This window comes from Coregonus lavaretus, assembly GCF_964263955.1.
Source record: "Coregonus lavaretus genome assembly, chromosome: 13".
Taxonomy (NCBI): domain Eukaryota; kingdom Metazoa; phylum Chordata; class Actinopteri; order Salmoniformes; family Salmonidae; genus Coregonus; species Coregonus lavaretus.
Window position 1 is genome coordinate 45,648,390 of NC_140000.1, and position 18,526 is coordinate 45,666,915.

Below are 18,526 nucleotides of genomic sequence, written 5' to 3' on the forward strand. Positions count from 1 at the left end.
ATAATAATAATAATAATTAATAATAAAACATATAACAATAATTATTTTGAGATAATTGATTTGAAAGATAACCTTTTCAGGATATAAAGATATTTATTTGGCAAGTTAATAATAAGACATTTTCATGCATATTATACAAACAAATATGATGGTGATAGTAAAGAATGGAAAAACAGTCAATCATTTGGATTAATCAGAATTCAGGATATAATCAAACACATTCTCTAATAACACTCTGGACATACACATTGTATTTCGTTATTGTGTTATAGAGGCTTAGCTTTTCATAGCATAATGCAAGGATACATTTTTGTTATTTGCGGTTTAACCATAGAATATTCAAGTGCGAATTAGATAATCTTCAAAGCCTGAGCTAATAGTTTTGGAATAGCACTCTTTTAATTTAATCTGTCTCAGCTGGTTACGGAAAATTACGTCGGTTAACCTATCAATACTGTAATGGCGGGTGTTGGATTTCTAGAACATGCTGACAAAAGTATGATAAAACAATACTTCTCCTTGTTGGAGTTAACAAAAATCTAACGAAAACCTCACTCACTTATCGAATAATTCATTTAGAGAAAGTTAATACTTGTTTTATGTAGCTCAATATTTACAATGAGAGACTCATTTTCCCGATGTGCCATTTTCATTGGCTAGTAGTATGCATGTCTGTGATTCATTGAGAGAGTGCTACTCTAATAATATGACTACTAATATTAAAATGTTCTACTTAAAATGACTAGTGCATATGGGTTGCAGTAGGTATTTATGAATAATATATTTAAAGATGAAGCAGAATGCAGTAAATGTTATAATGAACAAGCACACAGATTATAAGTACAAAGAGTATAATGGAAATCTACAAGATTGATGAGATACATTGAGATTCTATCATTGTGCACATCAGTTTTGAAGGATGTCTCCAAAGTGTTCTCCTTACTCCATCTTCCGCAGGGCATTGCACAAGATCCCAATTTCCCCTAAAATAAAAGCAATACAATTAAATTAGGTAGTTCATCTGTAGAAGATTATTAAACATTAAATACCAGTAGGAGTTGGGAATTTATACAGATATTGTCTGTAATTCAATTAAACTATGTTTTACATTTCTAAAAGGCAAGACAAAAATAAATCCTAGTGTGGTCTTCTGTAGCTCAGTTGGTAGAGCATGGTGCTTGCAATGCCAGGGTTGTGGGTTCGATTCCCTACACCAGCCTTATGTAAAATGTATTCATGCGTGACTGTAAGCCGCTTTGGATAAAAGTGTATGCTAAATGACATATATTACATACAGTGTATATCAATTACAATTGGTAGAAAATCTGAATCAATTTCTAATAGTACTTGATGTTGGTATTTGCATAAGGGGCTATTGAGGAGTTAGTTTTATGAGGACACTATAGAAATGTGTCACACACCACTGATGTTGTCAGCCAGGTTTCTCAGCTGCTGGGTGTTATCCAAGACTTCAATACTCTGGGTGTATGCATTGTAGCGCACTGAGAAAGGCCTGGGGATGGTATCGGCAAATTTCCTGTATAGAGAGTCATAACACAGGACATTCCATTGGAAATGTGAAGATATATATTCTACGATATAAAGATCCAGAGAGTTCCGAAGCGAATACAGTGAATGAATATGTGACATCATAAATGGTTAATATTGTACAGATGTTAAATTCTACCTGACTCTCTCTTTGGCGTCATCAAAGCTCTCAGCGACAAAGTAAATGGGCTGGAACTCAGTGATTGGGTACTTCTGAAGGCTGGTCTTCGCAGGGTCAAATGGTTGAATCTTGGGCTTGTCTGTCAAACAGTACTGTAAAACATTAAAATGTTAGTCCAGAGTTTGACTCCAACTAATCCCATTTATGGGAGATGTAACACTGTCGTGAATCAATGTACAATGAGCAGAATCCAGGTTACAAGCCCTCATTTGGTGTTTTGAGGTCACAGATCACAAGCAGTGTCCAATTCCTCAATGAAATTCTGTGCCCCATGAACCTCGGCAGCAGTAAACAGGAAGTGCAGTGTGAATCGTGTCTCAGCGTGAGTTGGTCCTGCTGTGATATGACTCAGTTAACTGCACATCCTCTGCTGACACTGTGATGTAACTGGTGACTTAAGATATTAATTCTGTCTCTGCCTCCTACTTCTCCATTGAACCACTAACCCACTCCTCACCAGTTTCCCCTAGTGATACATTTAGCCTGAGCCCTGGGTGGACCACTAACAAACTGATTGACAGCTGTATCGCATTTGTGGTATCAGGGCAGGTCTGCCGGTTTTGACTATAGCAGAAGTGACTTTTCTTAGCAGGTTAGGAGAACTTACACAGCAGTTAGGAGAATTAACGTGGCAGGTTAGGAGAATTAGGTTAAGGTTAGAAAAAGGGTTAGCTAAATTGCTAAAATTGTCACAGATGCGACTCGAACATATCTAGCTACAACCAGGTCTGCCCTGAGAAAAGTATTGGTTTCCACTAATGCGATGCTGCTGACTGACAGCCCACTGGGCTACCTCATAGGGATTTGGGTCTATTAGAACTGCAGGAAGGAGGCCTGACACGTGGGCATAAAAACAGGTAATGAAAGAAACCCTCTTAAAAATAGCCACATGGCTAAATGAATTGTTCTGTTGTGAAGAATGCCCAACATGTGACCACTGTGGCTGCTTCTAGCATGTATTTCTCATTGTAAGTCACTCTGTAAGGTGTAAATGTAAGGTAAATACCTGCAGCTCTCCAAATGATGAGAGAAGGCCAGCTCCATAGGCCTTGATCTCAGAGCCCTGCTTGCAGAGGCCAAACTCCACTGTGAACCAATAGACCTGTGGACAGACAGACAGACAGACACAAGGGCTCATCACATATTCAATATTGTTTTGTCTTCTTCTGGTATCAGGAGTCGGCTGAAGTTGATGTTGTGAGACGTCTGAGAGACTTACAGTAGCAAGCCTCTCAATGTACTCGTCGGGGGCACCCAGGGAAGCCAGACCGATTTCCTGTTCAAAAGAGTGTCAAATAAATCATGTTATTGACTATATCTGCTTCAGGATATTGTGCTGTAACATAGTTGAAAGCGTTCTACAGGAGCAAAACCAATATTAGAGTAAGATTGGCACATGCAGTACAGTTGCATGGCATTCTCCTCAATCAAGAACATTATGACTAGCATGACTGTGTTTGAAGCTGATCTTTACAATGGTGCCCTTTTTCACGCCAACAATGGATAGTTCTCTTAAGTTATGATACCAGCAGTGGTTAAAGAACGTTCATGTCCTCTTGTGTTCTTTACCTGTGAGAATTGGGCAAAGGTGGGGTCAGCAAACAGAGGAACATGCCCCAGGAGTTCATGGCAGATATCCCTGTGGAGAGATTTAAGTCAATGACTATAGAACATAATCAACTATGTACAACTGGTCCCAAGGTAGGATGTGACACCTGTATAAAGGCACGGATACACCCGCAGCATTTGCCGGCCGAGAGTACTTAACAGGGTGCCAGCTGTAATTTACAAACCGATTCTACATGTGGAAACGGGCGAAAATGACAGAAATCAGACGGTCCCTAAAACACACCACGCCGAACGAATGGCGAAAAAACGTCAGACTGTCATTCAGCGCGATGTGTTTTCTCCTTATATGAGGGTGACACTCACGGCTCAGGTGTGTACATGGGCTTGGATTGGTGACGGATGTACTGTGTAGAGTGGAAGACTCGGAAGGCCAGACCAGCCAGGAAATCCCGAGAGGAGAGCAGGCCAGCCACTGGGCGCAACCGGAAACCTGTGCATGCTAAAACAGAGAGGAGGGGAGGGTATCATGTCAGTGTGTGTGGGACGCTTAAAGAAGCATAGGAAATGGGGGCACTTAGGCACGATCTGTTGTCGTACACTGCAGGTAGCGTGAGATGTCCTCCAGCTGGGGGATGTTGTCCTGCCTGTAGCCGCAGTACTGCTCCAGCAGGGGGAACACACGGTTGTGCTCACGGCAGGCGTGCGTGGGGTACAGAGTCTTCAGCTCATTGAACACTGTGCTCCATGTGGCCTTCTCCTCCGCTGTGTACTCCACCTTGGGAATGACCTGGCCACTGAGACCGAGACACACTGTTGTTAACACACACTTGTGTATAAAATGTTCTTATATACAGTACCAGTCAAAAGTTTGGACACACCTACTCATTCCAGGGTTTTTCTTTATTTTTACTATTTTCTACATTGACATAACACATGGCATAACACATACGGAATCATGTAGTAACCAAAAAAGTGTTAAACAAATCAAAATATATTTGAGATTCTTCAAAGTAGCCACCATTTGCCTTGATGACAGCTTTGCCCACACTTGGCATTCTCTCAACCAGCTTCATGAGGTAGTCACCTGGAATGCATTACAATTAACAGGTGTGCCTTGTTAATTTGTGGAATTTCTTTCCTTATTAATGCGTTTGAGCCAATCAGTTGTGTTGTGACAAGGTAGGGGTGGTATACAGAAGATAGCCCTATTTGGTAAAAGACCAAGTCCATATTATGGCAAGTACAGTCGCAAAAACCATCAAGCGCTATGATGAAACTGACTCTCATGAGGACCGCCACAGAAAAGGAAGACCCAGAGTTACCTCTGCTGCAGAGGATAAGTTCATTAGAGTTACCAGCCTCAGAAATTGCAGCCCAAATAAATGCTTCACAGAGTTCAAGTAACAGACACATCTCAACATCAACTGTTCAGAGGAGACTGTGTGAATCAGGCATTCATGGTCGAATTGCTGCAAAGAAACCACTACTAAAGGACACCAATAAGAAAAAGAGACTTGCTTGGGCCAAGAAACACGAGCAATGGACATTAGACCGGTGGAAATCTGTCCTTTGGTCTGATGAGACTACATTTCAGACTTTTGGTTCCAACCGCCGTGTCTTTGTGAGACGCTGAGTAGGTGAACGGATGATCTCTGCATGTGTGATTCCCACCGTGAAGCATGGAAGAGGAGGTGTGATGGTGTGAGGGTGCTTTGCTGGTGACACTGTCTATGATTTATTTAGAATTCAAGGCATACTTAACCAGCATGGCTACCACAGCATTCTGCAGCGATACACCATCCCACCTGGTTTGCGCTTAGTGAGACTATCATTTGTTTTTCAACAGGACAATGACCCAAAACACACCTCCAGGCTGTGTAAGAGCTATTTGACCAAGAAGGAGAGTGATGGAGTGCTGCATCAGATGACCTGGGCTCCACAATCACCCGACCTCAACCCAATTGAGATGGATTGGGATGAGTTGGACCGCAGAGTGAAGGAAAAGCAGCCAACAAGTGCTCAGCATATATGGGCATTCCTTCAATACTGTTGGAAAAGCATTCCTCGTGAAGCTGGTTGAGAGAATGCCAAGAGTGTGCAAAGCTGTCATCAAGGCAAAGGGCTACTTTGAAGAATGTAAAATCAAAAATATATTTAGATTGGTTTAACACTTTTTTTGGTTACTACATGATTCCATATGTGTTATTTCATAGTTTTGATGTCTTAACTATTATTCTACAGTGTAGAAAATAGTAAAAATTAAGAAAAACCCTTGAATGAGTAGGTGTGTCCAAACATTTGACTGGTCCTGTATATACACAGACACACACAGTCCCTATTTGGTGAGGGAGGACTAGGAGGATGGATGGGTGGGGGAGATCAGTGAGTGGATTCACTTCATTATTCTACCAAGGTCCCACTGCTATGTAAATGTGAGCTTCCTGTGAGGGCGTTTTCATTGGGGCTGGCGCTCTTTGTAGTTCCTGGGAATAATGAAGTCTCAATTATGCGAACAAAGGCAGAGGCTTCAAATCCACCACTGCCCCCTCTGTAATTTGTCCCCTTTTGTTTGTGGTATTTTCAATAAAAGGCAAAGCGGGGACTGAAATGAGGCTGGAGGAGAGAGCCATAGATCACTTCTAGTAGGTTCTAGAAGCTTTCTTCACCTCTGCTGTTGTGTAAAAGAGAGGGACCAAAGAGAAACAAGTGTTCTAGTCTAGATGGATAGTTACTGTCTGTAGTTGTAGGCGATGTCGGCAAACTCCTTCCTCCTGGTTCTGTACACTGGGTCTGTGAAGCCCTGGAGTGAATGACCGAAGTAATCAATGTTAGATCTTATTTATGATCACTGCCTGGCCCTGTATATAATGTGGAAATCCTCAGCTTGGACTACTTGGACCCTTTGACAGCATTATACTCTCCCACTCTCCTGAGAGCCCTGGCTGGACACACATATTCAAATGAGGCCTTTGTAGAATGTATGCTGCTCATGAGGAATACATTTCACTTTTAAAGGTGGTGGCAAAAGGGAGCAATTATCTATAATTATAGGGGCTCAATTAAAGCAATGACATTAATTTGGGGCCCTAGAGAGTTTCCATTAGAATAGATAGCAGAGTGGGGACTGTCATCACGATTTGAGTCTTTCATAAAACACACGTGTGGGTGCACATGCATACACACAGGTACATACGTATGCACACACACACACATAAATCATATTGTATTCGTCACATGCTCCGTATAACAACAGGTGTGGACTAACAGTGAAATGTTTACTTACGGGCCCTTCCCAACAATGCAGACACACATACAACACAAAGCAGTCACCTTAGTACACAGGGTGACACCCCCTACAGAGTGTGTAGGTTGTAAACAGACAGTAATGAATGGTTGATCCTTACAGGGTGATCAGAATCCAGCTCAGATCCGTAGCTCAGAATCTGGTTGGCAAAGCGGTCCAAGTCCTGGATGTCATTGGGGAACCATGGAACTGTAGGGGGGGGGGGGGATCTCATTAACCAGTTCAAATGAATGTGACAAATACTGTAGATACATTTACATTTACGTCATTTAGCAGACACTCTTATCCAGAGAGACTTACAGTAAGTGAGTGCATACATTTAAAAATGTTTTTATTATTTAAAAAAAATTCATACTGGAATCGAACCCACAACCCTGCCGTTGCAAATGCCATGCTCTACCAACAGAGCTACATAGATATACAGTATATACATGGCCAAAACAGACCAGAAGAGGGCAGAGTAAAACCAGTCGAAACAGTGGTGCATAACGTCTTGAGATGTAGAAAACTACAATTTAGTATTATTTACAATTGTCTGTACATCTGCCTTGTGTTCAGTGTCCAATTCCAAAATGTAAATTGATTGAAACAAGTGAAGCCCAAATGAGTATTGATGGGGATGGTTTTGTCTGGGTTTTGCCTGCAGGGTGCTTTTGGGCTAGAACACTACTCAGTAACTATGTTGACAGTGAACAGAGCACCAGAGGAGGTCACCCATTGGCTCATTGATGACAGTTAGAAGTACTGGACGTTGACCATTAATCTAAATCGAGGCCGTGTGGTCCAGCCTGAGGCTAGGGGAACAATGGGACCCCACCAGGCTCCTCTCAAAACAGCCTGTCTCCATCTCAGACCATAAATATCTCTAATATCCTCCAATGACACATTAACCTGTCGCCCTGTCCAGTAGACCATGGGGCTAGGCAGAGGGGGGTGAGGACAAGGGCGGCTGGCTTGGTGATGGCCCTGTCTATCTCTGCCTGTCTGTCTGTCCGGGATGAGCGATGACCCTGTTAGGGTTTCCCTCCTCTGGGTCTGTGATAGAGACAGTCTGTTCTGTGACAGTGGGCTCCTCTGTTTGCAGCCAGGCCAGTTGGTGCCCAGTAACTAAACTAATGTCATTGTGGAAACAACTAATAAAGGAGGTTGGATGTGAGGGACAGGCCATCCGTCTCCGCGGCGACGCTCATCGCCTCATTAGACAGTCTGGCTGGTGGCCTCCTAAAGCGCCACCCAGAGTTCAGATCATGTGACACACACACAGTTTTTCTACTTCCCCCTTCTCCCTCCTAGACACAAATATATCATCATATAATTATTGTTAAGTACACTTAAAATAATATTTTAGTCGTCATGGTTTTAATCAGTCATGGTTTGTAATATGTTATTATATGCATATCTAGATTGATTATTCATTGATAATATTTTTCTATATACACACACCAGGATTAGGGTGAATTCCATTTCAACTCTAGTCAATTCAGAAAGTAATTCTGAATTCCAATTCCACATTTTCCTAATTAAAAAGCGTTGACAAGAATTGGAATTGCAATTAACCCCAACCCAAACCCACACACCTGTGTCCTTCTGTTTGTTGCGTGAGAGCTCGTGCACGTGGCCACTGATCTCGGTGCGCAGGCCATCGATGACCTCGTCCAAGGCCTTGGAGAAGCTGGTGTCCACGCTGATGAAGAACTCAAACTGCTGGTTGTTCAGTCGCGACGGGCGAGACTCTATGTGCATCAGGTTGATGCCCTTCTCCTGTTGAGTCAGAGACAGAGGAGAGGCCATGTAGCTCTGTAAATCCTGTGTGTGTGACACCTGAGTGGTTCAATCCTGCTATTAGATCTTGTACTTCAGTTTTGTGTGTTTTTGTATCTTCTTTACTTCAAAAGTATTATTGTATTATTAAAATATAATTGACAATGAAAGTTAGGTTACATTTTTGAAAAACTACTTTAAAAACCTGTGATTCAACTCATGATAATCCAGCTCTGGAAATACTGTATGTGGATTTAGCATACCGCTAGAGGGCGCCAAGTGCACGTCCAAACAGTGGTCATTTGACAGACTTTGTGGAGTCAACCATGCCCTTAGGACAGAACAGTACAGCACTAAACAATCACCCAGCTAATTAACTGTGGGCTGGATGTTATAGAACCGACTAGAGCCAGGATGTGGGCTGTGGTAGCATTGAAAGGGCTTGCACAACAACATAATGCATTTTTTTCAATGCTATCACATCTTTGACATAAATCATTCTGTCAACTTTTTGCATTTTCTAAAATAGAGAATACTTTCCAGATTTTGTTCATTTTGGATGAGATTCGATGTGTGCATATACATATCTATGCCTTTCAATATCAACTGTACATCTCAATATCAATTGTACATTTTGGCCCATCCAGGGAAACTTGCAAATCTATATTGTTTAATTCTTTTAAATGTGGTTTTGTTTTGTAACTGTGGGGAGCGGAGAGGGAGTAGAACAATCTCTTACTGCCATAGGTCCAGTAGAGAGGTGGGGCCGGGCGGCACACAGTCCCATTCCCCCTCACGCTCCATCTCCATCTGGATCCCATTCTCCAGACTGGGGCTCTATGGAGACCATATGGATCTGCTGTTGTTTCAACATCCAACAGCACTTAGTAACCAAACAACGTTCCAAACCCCTCTCCCCCCGTGTCTTGCCTAGCATCTCTCTGCATACTTTCCATCTAATGATGTGCCATTATTGACTCCTTGTGGTGTCAGAGAGTTTGTTTGCCCTGTTTGTTAGGTCTCTGTCTGTGTGTTTAGGTTAGGCAGGTAGTTTAGTGTATCCTTTGTTGTTGACAGGAGATCGGTACTGCATTGTTATTCTGATATTAATCTTACAGGGAGCCTGGCCAGGCTTATCTTGGGCCAAATATGCCCCCCCAGTTAATATGGACCCAGGGCCTGTTTGGGTAGATTTGTGTACTTCCCAGAGATGTCGCTATGCTCCTGGTGACTTTTGAAGTGGAATGAATGTCTACCACAAGGCCTCGCGTGAGTGACATTAACCCTACCCGTGTCCTGGCTGCGGTAAGGCCTTGGTCCGGTCATGACAAGCTTACTGATGCTAGGAATTGACTCCTCACATGACATCCAACCCACATCACATGGGCTGGAGTTTCAGAGGAATAAACAGGGAGTTAGTAGCTGGGGATTGGAACTGCATAGGAGGACTTCTTGACTCCAAATGAATACTGTAAATGTACATGGGTATAAATGATGTTGATAATGCAGCTGATGATATGGATATATGGAGTCAATGTAAAAGTTCCCTTTGTATTCGGTTCTTCCTACAGAGCTGTCATTTTCAATTTCTCATTCAAATTATGATGGTTTCTACTTTGATGCCTTTCGATGTTTCACTCCACATACATTAATAAACCCATATGGAAACATTGTATTCCTAAACCATCCATATGATCCTATCCTCTCACTGATGACTATGAGAGGTACACTAGAGGGGGGTGCCAACTGATGTTGCTGAGTACAGTGGAGTCTGGTCAGTACTGGGGAGAGGGAGGGCTGTGTTTTTATAGAAAAGATGGGTGTGGATTCTGGGAAGTGTTCAGACTAAAACTGTGTCTGATGGTGGTGAGGTTTGGGGTTTTACAGAGAGATGGGGGTGGAGTAGGGGGTGGATCTGGGGAATGGGAGCTCATAGGTCCAGAGGAGCTTCTCATGTTTACAACTGAATTTGGAGCACAGTACGTGGAAGATCCTTATTGATCTGTGACACGCACCCACACATCTCTACTTTGTGTTTTACTCCATTTTGAATCTGGCTTTTACAAGTAGGGGAGAGTGGGGTAAGTTTAGCCATTTTTAACATTTAGCATCACTACGTTAAGGGAAATATAGTATTATTTCTAACAAAGATATCTACATATCTTTCAGGATGGTGTGTATCCCTGGAAATAATAAGAATTCATAACAGTTTTGAAAACATAGCTTGCCCAAAAAAAGTGGTCTCCTGGCACAACTTACCCCGGGTAAGTTGAGTATAGGGACAGGGTATGTTGAGCCACCTTGGGGTAAGTGGGTGATGGTGTCCTGTAACAGTGAGTGATGGTGATGGTAGGTCAAAGCTGAATGAATGGAATGGGGGTGTGGTATATTGTATATCTTAAATTCATGCCTACGTTCAGATATACAGTGCCTTCGGAAAGTATTCAGACCCCTTGACTTTTTCCACATTTTGTTAGGTTACAGCCTTATTCTAAAATTGATTAAATTGTATTTTTTCCTCATAATTTTACACACAATACCCCATAATGACAAAAACAAAAGCAAAAACAGGTTGTTAGACATTTTTGCTAATTTATAAAAATAAATAAGTTAATGTCATATTTACATAAGTATTCAGACCCTTTCCTCAGTAATTTGTTGAAGCATCTTTGGCAGCGATTACAGCCTCGAGTCTTCTTGGGTATGACGCTACAAGCTTGGAACACCTGTATTTGGGGAGTTTCTCCCATTCTTCTCTGCAGATCCTCTCAAGCTCTGTCAGGTTGGATGGGGAGTGTCTCTGCACAGCTATTTTCAGGTCTCTCCAGAGACGTTAGATCGGGTTCAAGTCCGGGCTCTTGCTGGGCCACTTAAGGACATTCAGAGAAAAGTCCCGAAGCCACTCCTGCGTTGTCTTGGCTGTGTGCTTAGGGTCGTTGTGCTGTTAGGTGAACCTTCGCCCCAGTCTGAGGTCCTGAGCGCTCTGGAGGAGGTTTTCATCAATGATCTTGCTGTACTTTGCTCCGTTCATCTTTGCCTCGATCCTGACTAGTCTCCCAGTCCCTGTCGCTGAAAAACATCCCCACAGCATGATGCTGCCACCACCATGCTTCACCGTAGGGATGGTGCCAGGTTTCCTCCAGACTTGACGCTTGGCATTCAGGCCAAAGAGTTCAATCTTGGTTTCATCAGACCATAGAATCTTGTTTCTCATGGTCTGACAGTCTTTAGGTGCCTTTTGGCAAACTCCAAGCGGGCTTTCATGTGCCATTTACTGAGGAGTGGCTTCCGTCTGGCCACTTTAACATAAAGGCCTGAGTGGTGGAGTGCTGCAGAGATGGTTGTCCTTCTGGAAGGTTCTCCCATCTCCACAGAGGAACTCTAGATCTCTGTCAGAGTGTCCATCGGGTTCTTGGTCACCTCCCTGACCAAAGCCCTTCTCTCCCGATTGCTCAGTTTGGCCAGGCGGCCAGCTCCAAACTTCTTCCATTTAAGAATGATTGAGGCCACTGTGTTCTTGGGGACCTTCAATGCTGCAGACATTTTTTGGTACCCTTCCCCAGATCTGTGCCTCGACACAATCCTGTCTTGGAGCTCTACGGACAATTTCTTCGACCTCATGGCTTGGTTTTTGCTCTGACATGCACTGTCAACTGTGGGACCTTACATAGACAGGTGTGTGCCTTTCCAAATCATGTCCAATCAATTGAATTTACCACAGGTGGTCTCCAATCAAGTTGTAGAAACATCTCAAGGATGATCAATGGAAACAGGATGCACCTGAGCTCAATATCGAGTCTCATAGCAAAGGGTCTGAATACTTATGTAAATAAGGTATTTCTGTTTTTTAAAAACCTGTATTTATAAAAACCTGTTTTCACTTTGTCATTATAGGGTATTATGTGTAGATTGCTGAGGACATTTATTTAATCCATTTTAGAATAAGGCTGTAATGTAACAAAATGTGGAAAAAGTCAAGGGGTCCGAATACTTTCCGAAGGCACTGTAGATCTCTCTGTTCAATATCACTAACCCTTCCATTTCATGACCAGTTGTCTGGGACAGGGATGTTGTTTCGATGTGCCAATTCGTTGGCAAGTTCTTTTGAGGCTACTAAGCCCATGAAACTGGTCTGCGAAATTCATGATATGTTTAGCAAGCTAAGCCTCCATGTCATCAGATAAGACCTTGTGTGCCTCTGCTACTCTGTCATTGCCTCTCTTTCGCACAGGTACATGTTAGTTTTCTTTTTTGTCAATGTACCTCTTCAGTGTCATTCTGTCAATTTTTTCATCCATTGCTGCTGATGAAATGGACTTCTTCCCCTCTCTCACTTCCTTGGCTGCTCTCTCAAGAAACTCAAGGGGGCTAGACCCCTGCTTGTTTTACATTTGTATACATGGGGCATGATGATGTCTGCTCCGTAACAATACAAATGCAATATCTTGAGTTCATATGCATGACACATTGCAGACATACTATGCATATTATGCATAAAACTGACCAAATGTAATCATAATTTGTATGGAGTATGGTGGCCATTGGCTCAACTTACTCCAAGGCAAACATTTTGACTATATTAGCCAACACAGCTACAATAATGCTCTTTCATGCTACATTTATAACCTCATATTGAAGCTTATAGAGACCCCAACTTATGTATAAAACCATCTACTTTGGTTTAGATACATGCATCATGAAACATATAACACACTAAATTAATTTGTGAAAATCTGTTTTTTGGACCTAACTTGCTTACCACTTTTTCCATGTGGTTTCTTCCTTCACAGACTCCATGAAATGATGACCTCTTCCTAAATATTTGGTCACATGATTAATTTTGTGTATGGTTTCTTAGAAACAAGGGGTGGCTCAACTAACCCTCTGACTCAACTTACCCCACTCTCCCCTACAAGTGAGGCACAAGAAAATCCAATTCTGTTTTGACTACTAGGACATCAAACTTTGATAGCACTTCTTCGTCGAAGGTTAAACAATGAATGTGCTGCCAAACAGCCCTGACTACATGCCGTGAAGTACATAGTCACTTAAGTCAACACAAAATAAAAAAAGGATGTTCCTTTAGACGGGGTCAACTGTTGCTGGTGGCACAACACAACATGGTTAAATGAATGCAGTAGCCGTAACTGGTGACCATATTGGGGCCTGATGGGTGTCTTCCAATCCAATGTTTGACTATTTCAAAAGCAGAAACCTCAGCCTGCGTTGTGGATCAAAGAGCGGCCTGGAAAGACTGTGTACACAACTGCTCCCGTAGATATCTAAGATAAAGATGTCATCACACTAACAGTTACCATAGAGCCATAAATCTACACAGTTTAAAGAATAGGGCTTACATCCCCTCAACTCTAAATTCAGTAACCTATATTAATAACGTTGGCTACTAATATATTGGGCAACCAACACATTGGACAAAGACGTCAGATCAACAACCACATTTTGGTTAATATTTGATTGAGTTGTCAACAAACTCAAAATATTTAAAATAAACCAAACCTTGAACCCTGGTTGAAAGGTCTTGGATTAAAATGACTCAAAAATGTTCAACATGTATGTGTTATGACAGCTATCCACAATGATGCAATGTGATTACTTTGATGCTGAAATAACATGGAAACAATATTGACAAACCATTTTGTCCATTTTTGCCCAGAGGTAGTGGGAACATACCGTACCAACCTCAAGCCTTTAATTATACATTATGTAAAACCCTGCGGTAGGCCTCTAACACATTCACACCCTGCTGGAAACTCTCCACTAACGTTTGGCTAGTTAAATGTTAATGTCAATTCTGTCAATTCTCAAAAAAGTATCTTAGGAGCCCCAGGGAAATGTCCATAATTCATACTTGGGGTTGTAGTAGTTACCCTACAGTACCTTTACTGGTAGTATCCAATGGTGGAGCATTATTTCCCATTACCTTGGCCTCTGTTGCAGGAGCCTGCCTAGAAATTGAACAAACTGTTCTATATGTATGAGAGAGCCTGTTCAAATCAGACACAGAGCTGTACACATTCCAATTCAGCAGGCCCTAGGGTATGAAATACCCCTACTGGCGGGACTTATGGACTGTAGCCAGCCAGGCACATGTCCTTCACTGAGGCAGGTACCAGGATGCAGGAGGATGGTCAGTAACCTCGAACATCTGGAGCTAACTGGTAACATGCTGTCTTATGAAATGTGTTTGGTTACGTACCTTGTAAATTTTTCCATGGAGGGAAAAGAGGGGAAGAGAGGGAAGGTCTGGCTAACTCAGTGTGGCTGACTCAGTCTGGCTGACTCAGTGTGGCTAACTCAGTCTGGCTAACTCTGTGTGGCTAACTCAGTCTGGCTAACTCTGTGTGGCTGACTCAGTCTGGCTAACTCAGTGTGGCTAACTCAGTGTGGCTGACTCAGTGTGGCTGACTCAGTGTGGCTAACTCAGTGTGGCTAACTCAGTGTGGCTAACTCAGTCTGGCTGACTCAGTGTGGCTAGCTCAGTGTGAAGCCCTGGCTGTCTCTTTAAATTGGTCCCTTGGACTGACAAATGGCAGCTAGTAAACTTCTGTCTGATCTTCTAGTGCCTCTCTGCGTCTTCTGATCATTACCGCCGTAAAGTTGCTAGTGATAAATGGTCCTGTGTAGCTCAGTTGGTAGAGCATGGTGCTTGCAATGCCAGGGTTGTGGGTTCGATTATGAAAATAATTATGAAAATGTATGCACTCGCTGCTGTAAATTGCGCTGGATAACAGCTTCTGCTGAATTACTAAAATGTAAAAATGAATGGCCTCCTGAAGGAGTGACTAAGCAATTTTCCTGGTCCAGAACACAGCTGTGGAGTTGACTCTGAAAATACTGTACATCATTTTGATTTGTCTTTTTCCATCTGTTTTATTCATATTTGGTACACATGGTATGAAATGGATAAAAACACATTGTTTACTTTGTTTGCTTATAGCCTATTGTTGTGCTTGTAGAATAGCCTCATACCCACCCTCTCTCTTTTTCTCACCTACAGAAACTATTTCAGCTTTTAGCTTTTAAAGCTATGAAAGCTACTACACCTCTTAGTTTTCACAGCTATTTCAGATTTTACAGCTATTTCAGGTATTACTGCTTTCAGCTTTACAGCTATTTCAGCTTTACAGGTTTTTGTCACTCCTAACAGGCTGACTTCTTATTTGTCCTTGACCAATGGCTCATTGGACAAACACATCAGAGCATTTCAGAATAAAGATTGCACATTACTTTGCATGTGTGACTCCAGTATATTACTGCACATGTAAGATTGTTTGTACTGTGTACATTCATATTCACAGTTATGTTGAGTGGTTTACCTCAAACAGTCTGAGGGCTTTGGCCAGCGCCCCAACCTCCTCCTTCAGGGAGAAGAAGCAGGACAGCACCCCCGCCTTGGTGCTGGTCTCTTCCTCCAGGTACATGGAGCCTCTCCTCTGCTACAAGACAAGATTCACAGCAATTTGACCTATGACCCCCAGGGCTAGACCTTAGCACTGCACACATTCCAGGGGGCATTGAATTTGGTGGGCTGTGGATTACATTCTCATCTAGATAGCTATGTGCAGTGGATATATCACTGACCTTGGGGGGGGGGGGGGGGGGGTTGTGTTGGGAAGAACTAATATGCTGTAGCAATGGATTGTTTTTGAAGCTGAGTGGAGTGATTGACATGGCTATGCTCCCCTAAAGTGAACCTTCTGTAGCGTGGTGACCCTTGGCATCACCTCAACTACACAGCTATTTCTCTCACTTTATGCCCTCTCACTCTTTCACTCTCTGATTAGCTGAACTGCAAACACATGTCGCCCACTCCCTAATGACTGAGGCGCCACAATCTGACCCACAAACCTTATACGAACGCAGGTAAATCAAACAGTTGAACAGATCTGCATTATATCATTTAGGATTGTGTTAATATATTCCATGAATGAAAGTATCACTCACAATAAAAAATAATGTTTTGTGCATGTGTTTGTGTGTGGGCTGTGGTTATAGAACCCAGGTTATTTTGCATTCCAAAGGACTTACCTCTCAAAGCGCAAAGCTTTCACACCTTTAACCTTTACGCTCTGACCTTTGTAGTAATGACCTCTGACACCATCCCATCCAAATCGACCATTTATCTCTACTCTGCACAAATACATCGACATCCACAATTCCTTGAACTGTACTTCGCTGTTTATTCAAACCAAAAAGTGGACTGGAATTCTATGCCTAACTATCCCTTTATAATTTCTCCAGTCCATTATTGTGATGAATTAACAAACAGTAAAGGTCTTATCATTACTTCTCAAGCAATAGATGTTAAACTGTGCACACCTTTTCTGGATCAGATTTTTTTGTTTGTACAGGTATTTATTACGCGCATCCTGCATGGATTCATAGTCACTAACCTTTAACATTATTCACAATGACCATGAGACGTTTACAATAGTCTAGTCTGTGTTGCCATTCCGCTGACTAGACTATTCCAGCCACAGTGAACAACATACAGTAGCTGGACAATGAACAACATAGCTGCCATTCTAATAGCCCTTTCACCAAATGACACTGTGACTTTATACAATAGCAAGTTTTACAGGTGCTAAAAGGTCTGTCCAATGCCAAGTATACCTGTTACCTTCCCTATCTCCTGACATGGAATTTACTGCACAATAATAATGATATGGCTATATTAAATAAATATAATCAGAAAACCATCAGTTCTCATCATTCTAGTACTATAAGCCAATATCAGGTTTATACATGTATGTTACTCATTCAATATGATAACATCAGTTATCATCACTATTATATTATTATTAGCGATAAACACGTTCATAAATGTATATTATTTATTACACATTTCATATTATTGTGTACAATAGATGTTATGTTTAAAAAAGGCTTACCTCTTTGCCATTGTCCAGTGTGGGATAGTTCCTGTTAATTTGTTTGTATGCTGCGTCCATCCTCCAGTCTTCTCGTTGCACAGGTATGAAACTACTGTTGCTGAATGTGTGTGTGTGCTTTGGTCGAATTTGTTTGAGCAACTCAAGTTAAACTTCAGGCATTCATGTTGGCCCACGTGACACCACACCCCCTTACGGTCTGTATCACTGTTACGCGACGAGTAGGCCTATGGAGCCATGAAGTTGTTATGAAACTGCTATATTGGCACATCTGGTTCTTATTGTCTAGTGCTGTGGTAGAGGTGGCTGGGTATTTGTTCAGAATCAACGTTTCATAACCATCACTACCTGCCAAGCCTCCACCCACTCAGTAGGCCGTCACTGTGATATAACAGATGACTATGTCTTAGGTATATTGATGAAGAGGATGGTCAATGCATGCCTGTACTGTGACGCATGCTCATAATGATCCACTAAAGACCACTATAATGACCCTAAAATCAATAAAGTCGTACAGCTGCTACTCATATAAGGCTATGTTATGACATTAAGTGACGCAACTTGTATCAAATCAAAAGTTCGTTGCAGTTTTTTAGGTATTTTGTGTTTTTAATGTTTTGGGGTCGGTTTTGCTTACTTGGCCCTGTTATCAGCGTCCAGTGATGTGATGGCGCTACTAAAAGCCACAAGGTGGCGCCGAACAACTGGTTAAAAAAGGTTGTAGCTGATGTTCAATACAGCGCCACTTCAGAGGCCTGCTAAGTGACGTCCCTCTATAAAAACAAACGGAGAGTTTTAAATTACTTTTCAAAATATACTAAATAAATAAAAACGATTTGACCGTGAGTGTCTTATAGGACTAAGCAGTATAGGAATACTGTATTTTTTTGTGTGTCGCGTGCCAGGGCAACATATCTGTCAACAGGTGAATCAGCAGTAAGTATTTTACATTTCGCATTACTCTAATTTAAAACGTCAAAACAGCTATTTAAAGAAAATGTCATACCGCCCCATACTTTCTGCTGGTGTTCAACGAACACGGTAGGGCAATGGGCCTAGATATGTAGGCCTATCAATAATATACCACAGAATTCTCCTCTACAACAATGACGTTAGGCGTAACGTTACCTACCTCTCCTTGTTAAAAGAGGACCATAAACAAGATTTTGATAGCATAGGGCAACTCCTCACAATTCAACAATGTGGTATTAACAATGAGAATACCCCCAACCCACTCATGGTCATTATGGA

The 18,526-nt window shown here is 42.0% G+C and overlaps 1 protein-coding gene across 2 annotated transcripts; it reads right to left on the minus strand.

Moving 5' to 3' along the window:
* Positions 1-41: 41 nt before the first annotated feature.
* Positions 42-17,556, minus strand: pah (phenylalanine hydroxylase). 2 transcript variants are annotated; one of them, XM_084175700.1, is made up of 13 exons: positions 17,276-17,556; positions 15,701-15,820; positions 8,180-8,363; positions 6,703-6,791; positions 6,031-6,098; positions 3,896-4,092; positions 3,662-3,797; positions 3,299-3,368; positions 2,949-3,005; positions 2,736-2,831; positions 1,688-1,821; positions 1,422-1,537; positions 42-983 (listed from the first exon to the last, which is right to left on the minus strand). In XM_084175700.1, the coding sequence occupies exons 1-13, from the start codon at positions 17,333-17,335 to the stop codon at positions 940-942; spliced, it is 1,371 nt and encodes a 456-aa protein (XP_084031826.1). In that variant the 5' UTR covers positions 17,336-17,556; the 3' UTR covers positions 42-939. The 2 variants fall into 2 exon arrangements, with proteins under 2 accessions (XP_084031826.1, XP_084031827.1); XM_084175701.1 differs by lacking the exons at positions 15,701-15,820; positions 17,276-17,556 and adding exons at positions 10,623-10,688; positions 13,123-13,149.
* Between the last annotated feature and the right edge of the window lie 970 nt (positions 17,557-18,526).

Bases quoted from the DNA above. Each gene is read 5' to 3' on its own strand.
- pah (XM_084175700.1), bottom strand. From the start codon at position 17,335: ATGGACGCAGCATACAAACAAATTAACAGGAACTATCCCACACTGGAC. The intron at 3,369-3,661 runs GTGAGTGTCACC...ATCTCTCCACAG, and splicing joins CCCATGTACACACCTGAGCC to GGATATCTGCCATGAACTCC. The intron at 1,538-1,687 runs GTAGAATTTAAC...CTCTCTATACAG, and splicing joins GACGCCAAAGAGAGAGTCAG to GAAATTTGCCGATACCATCC.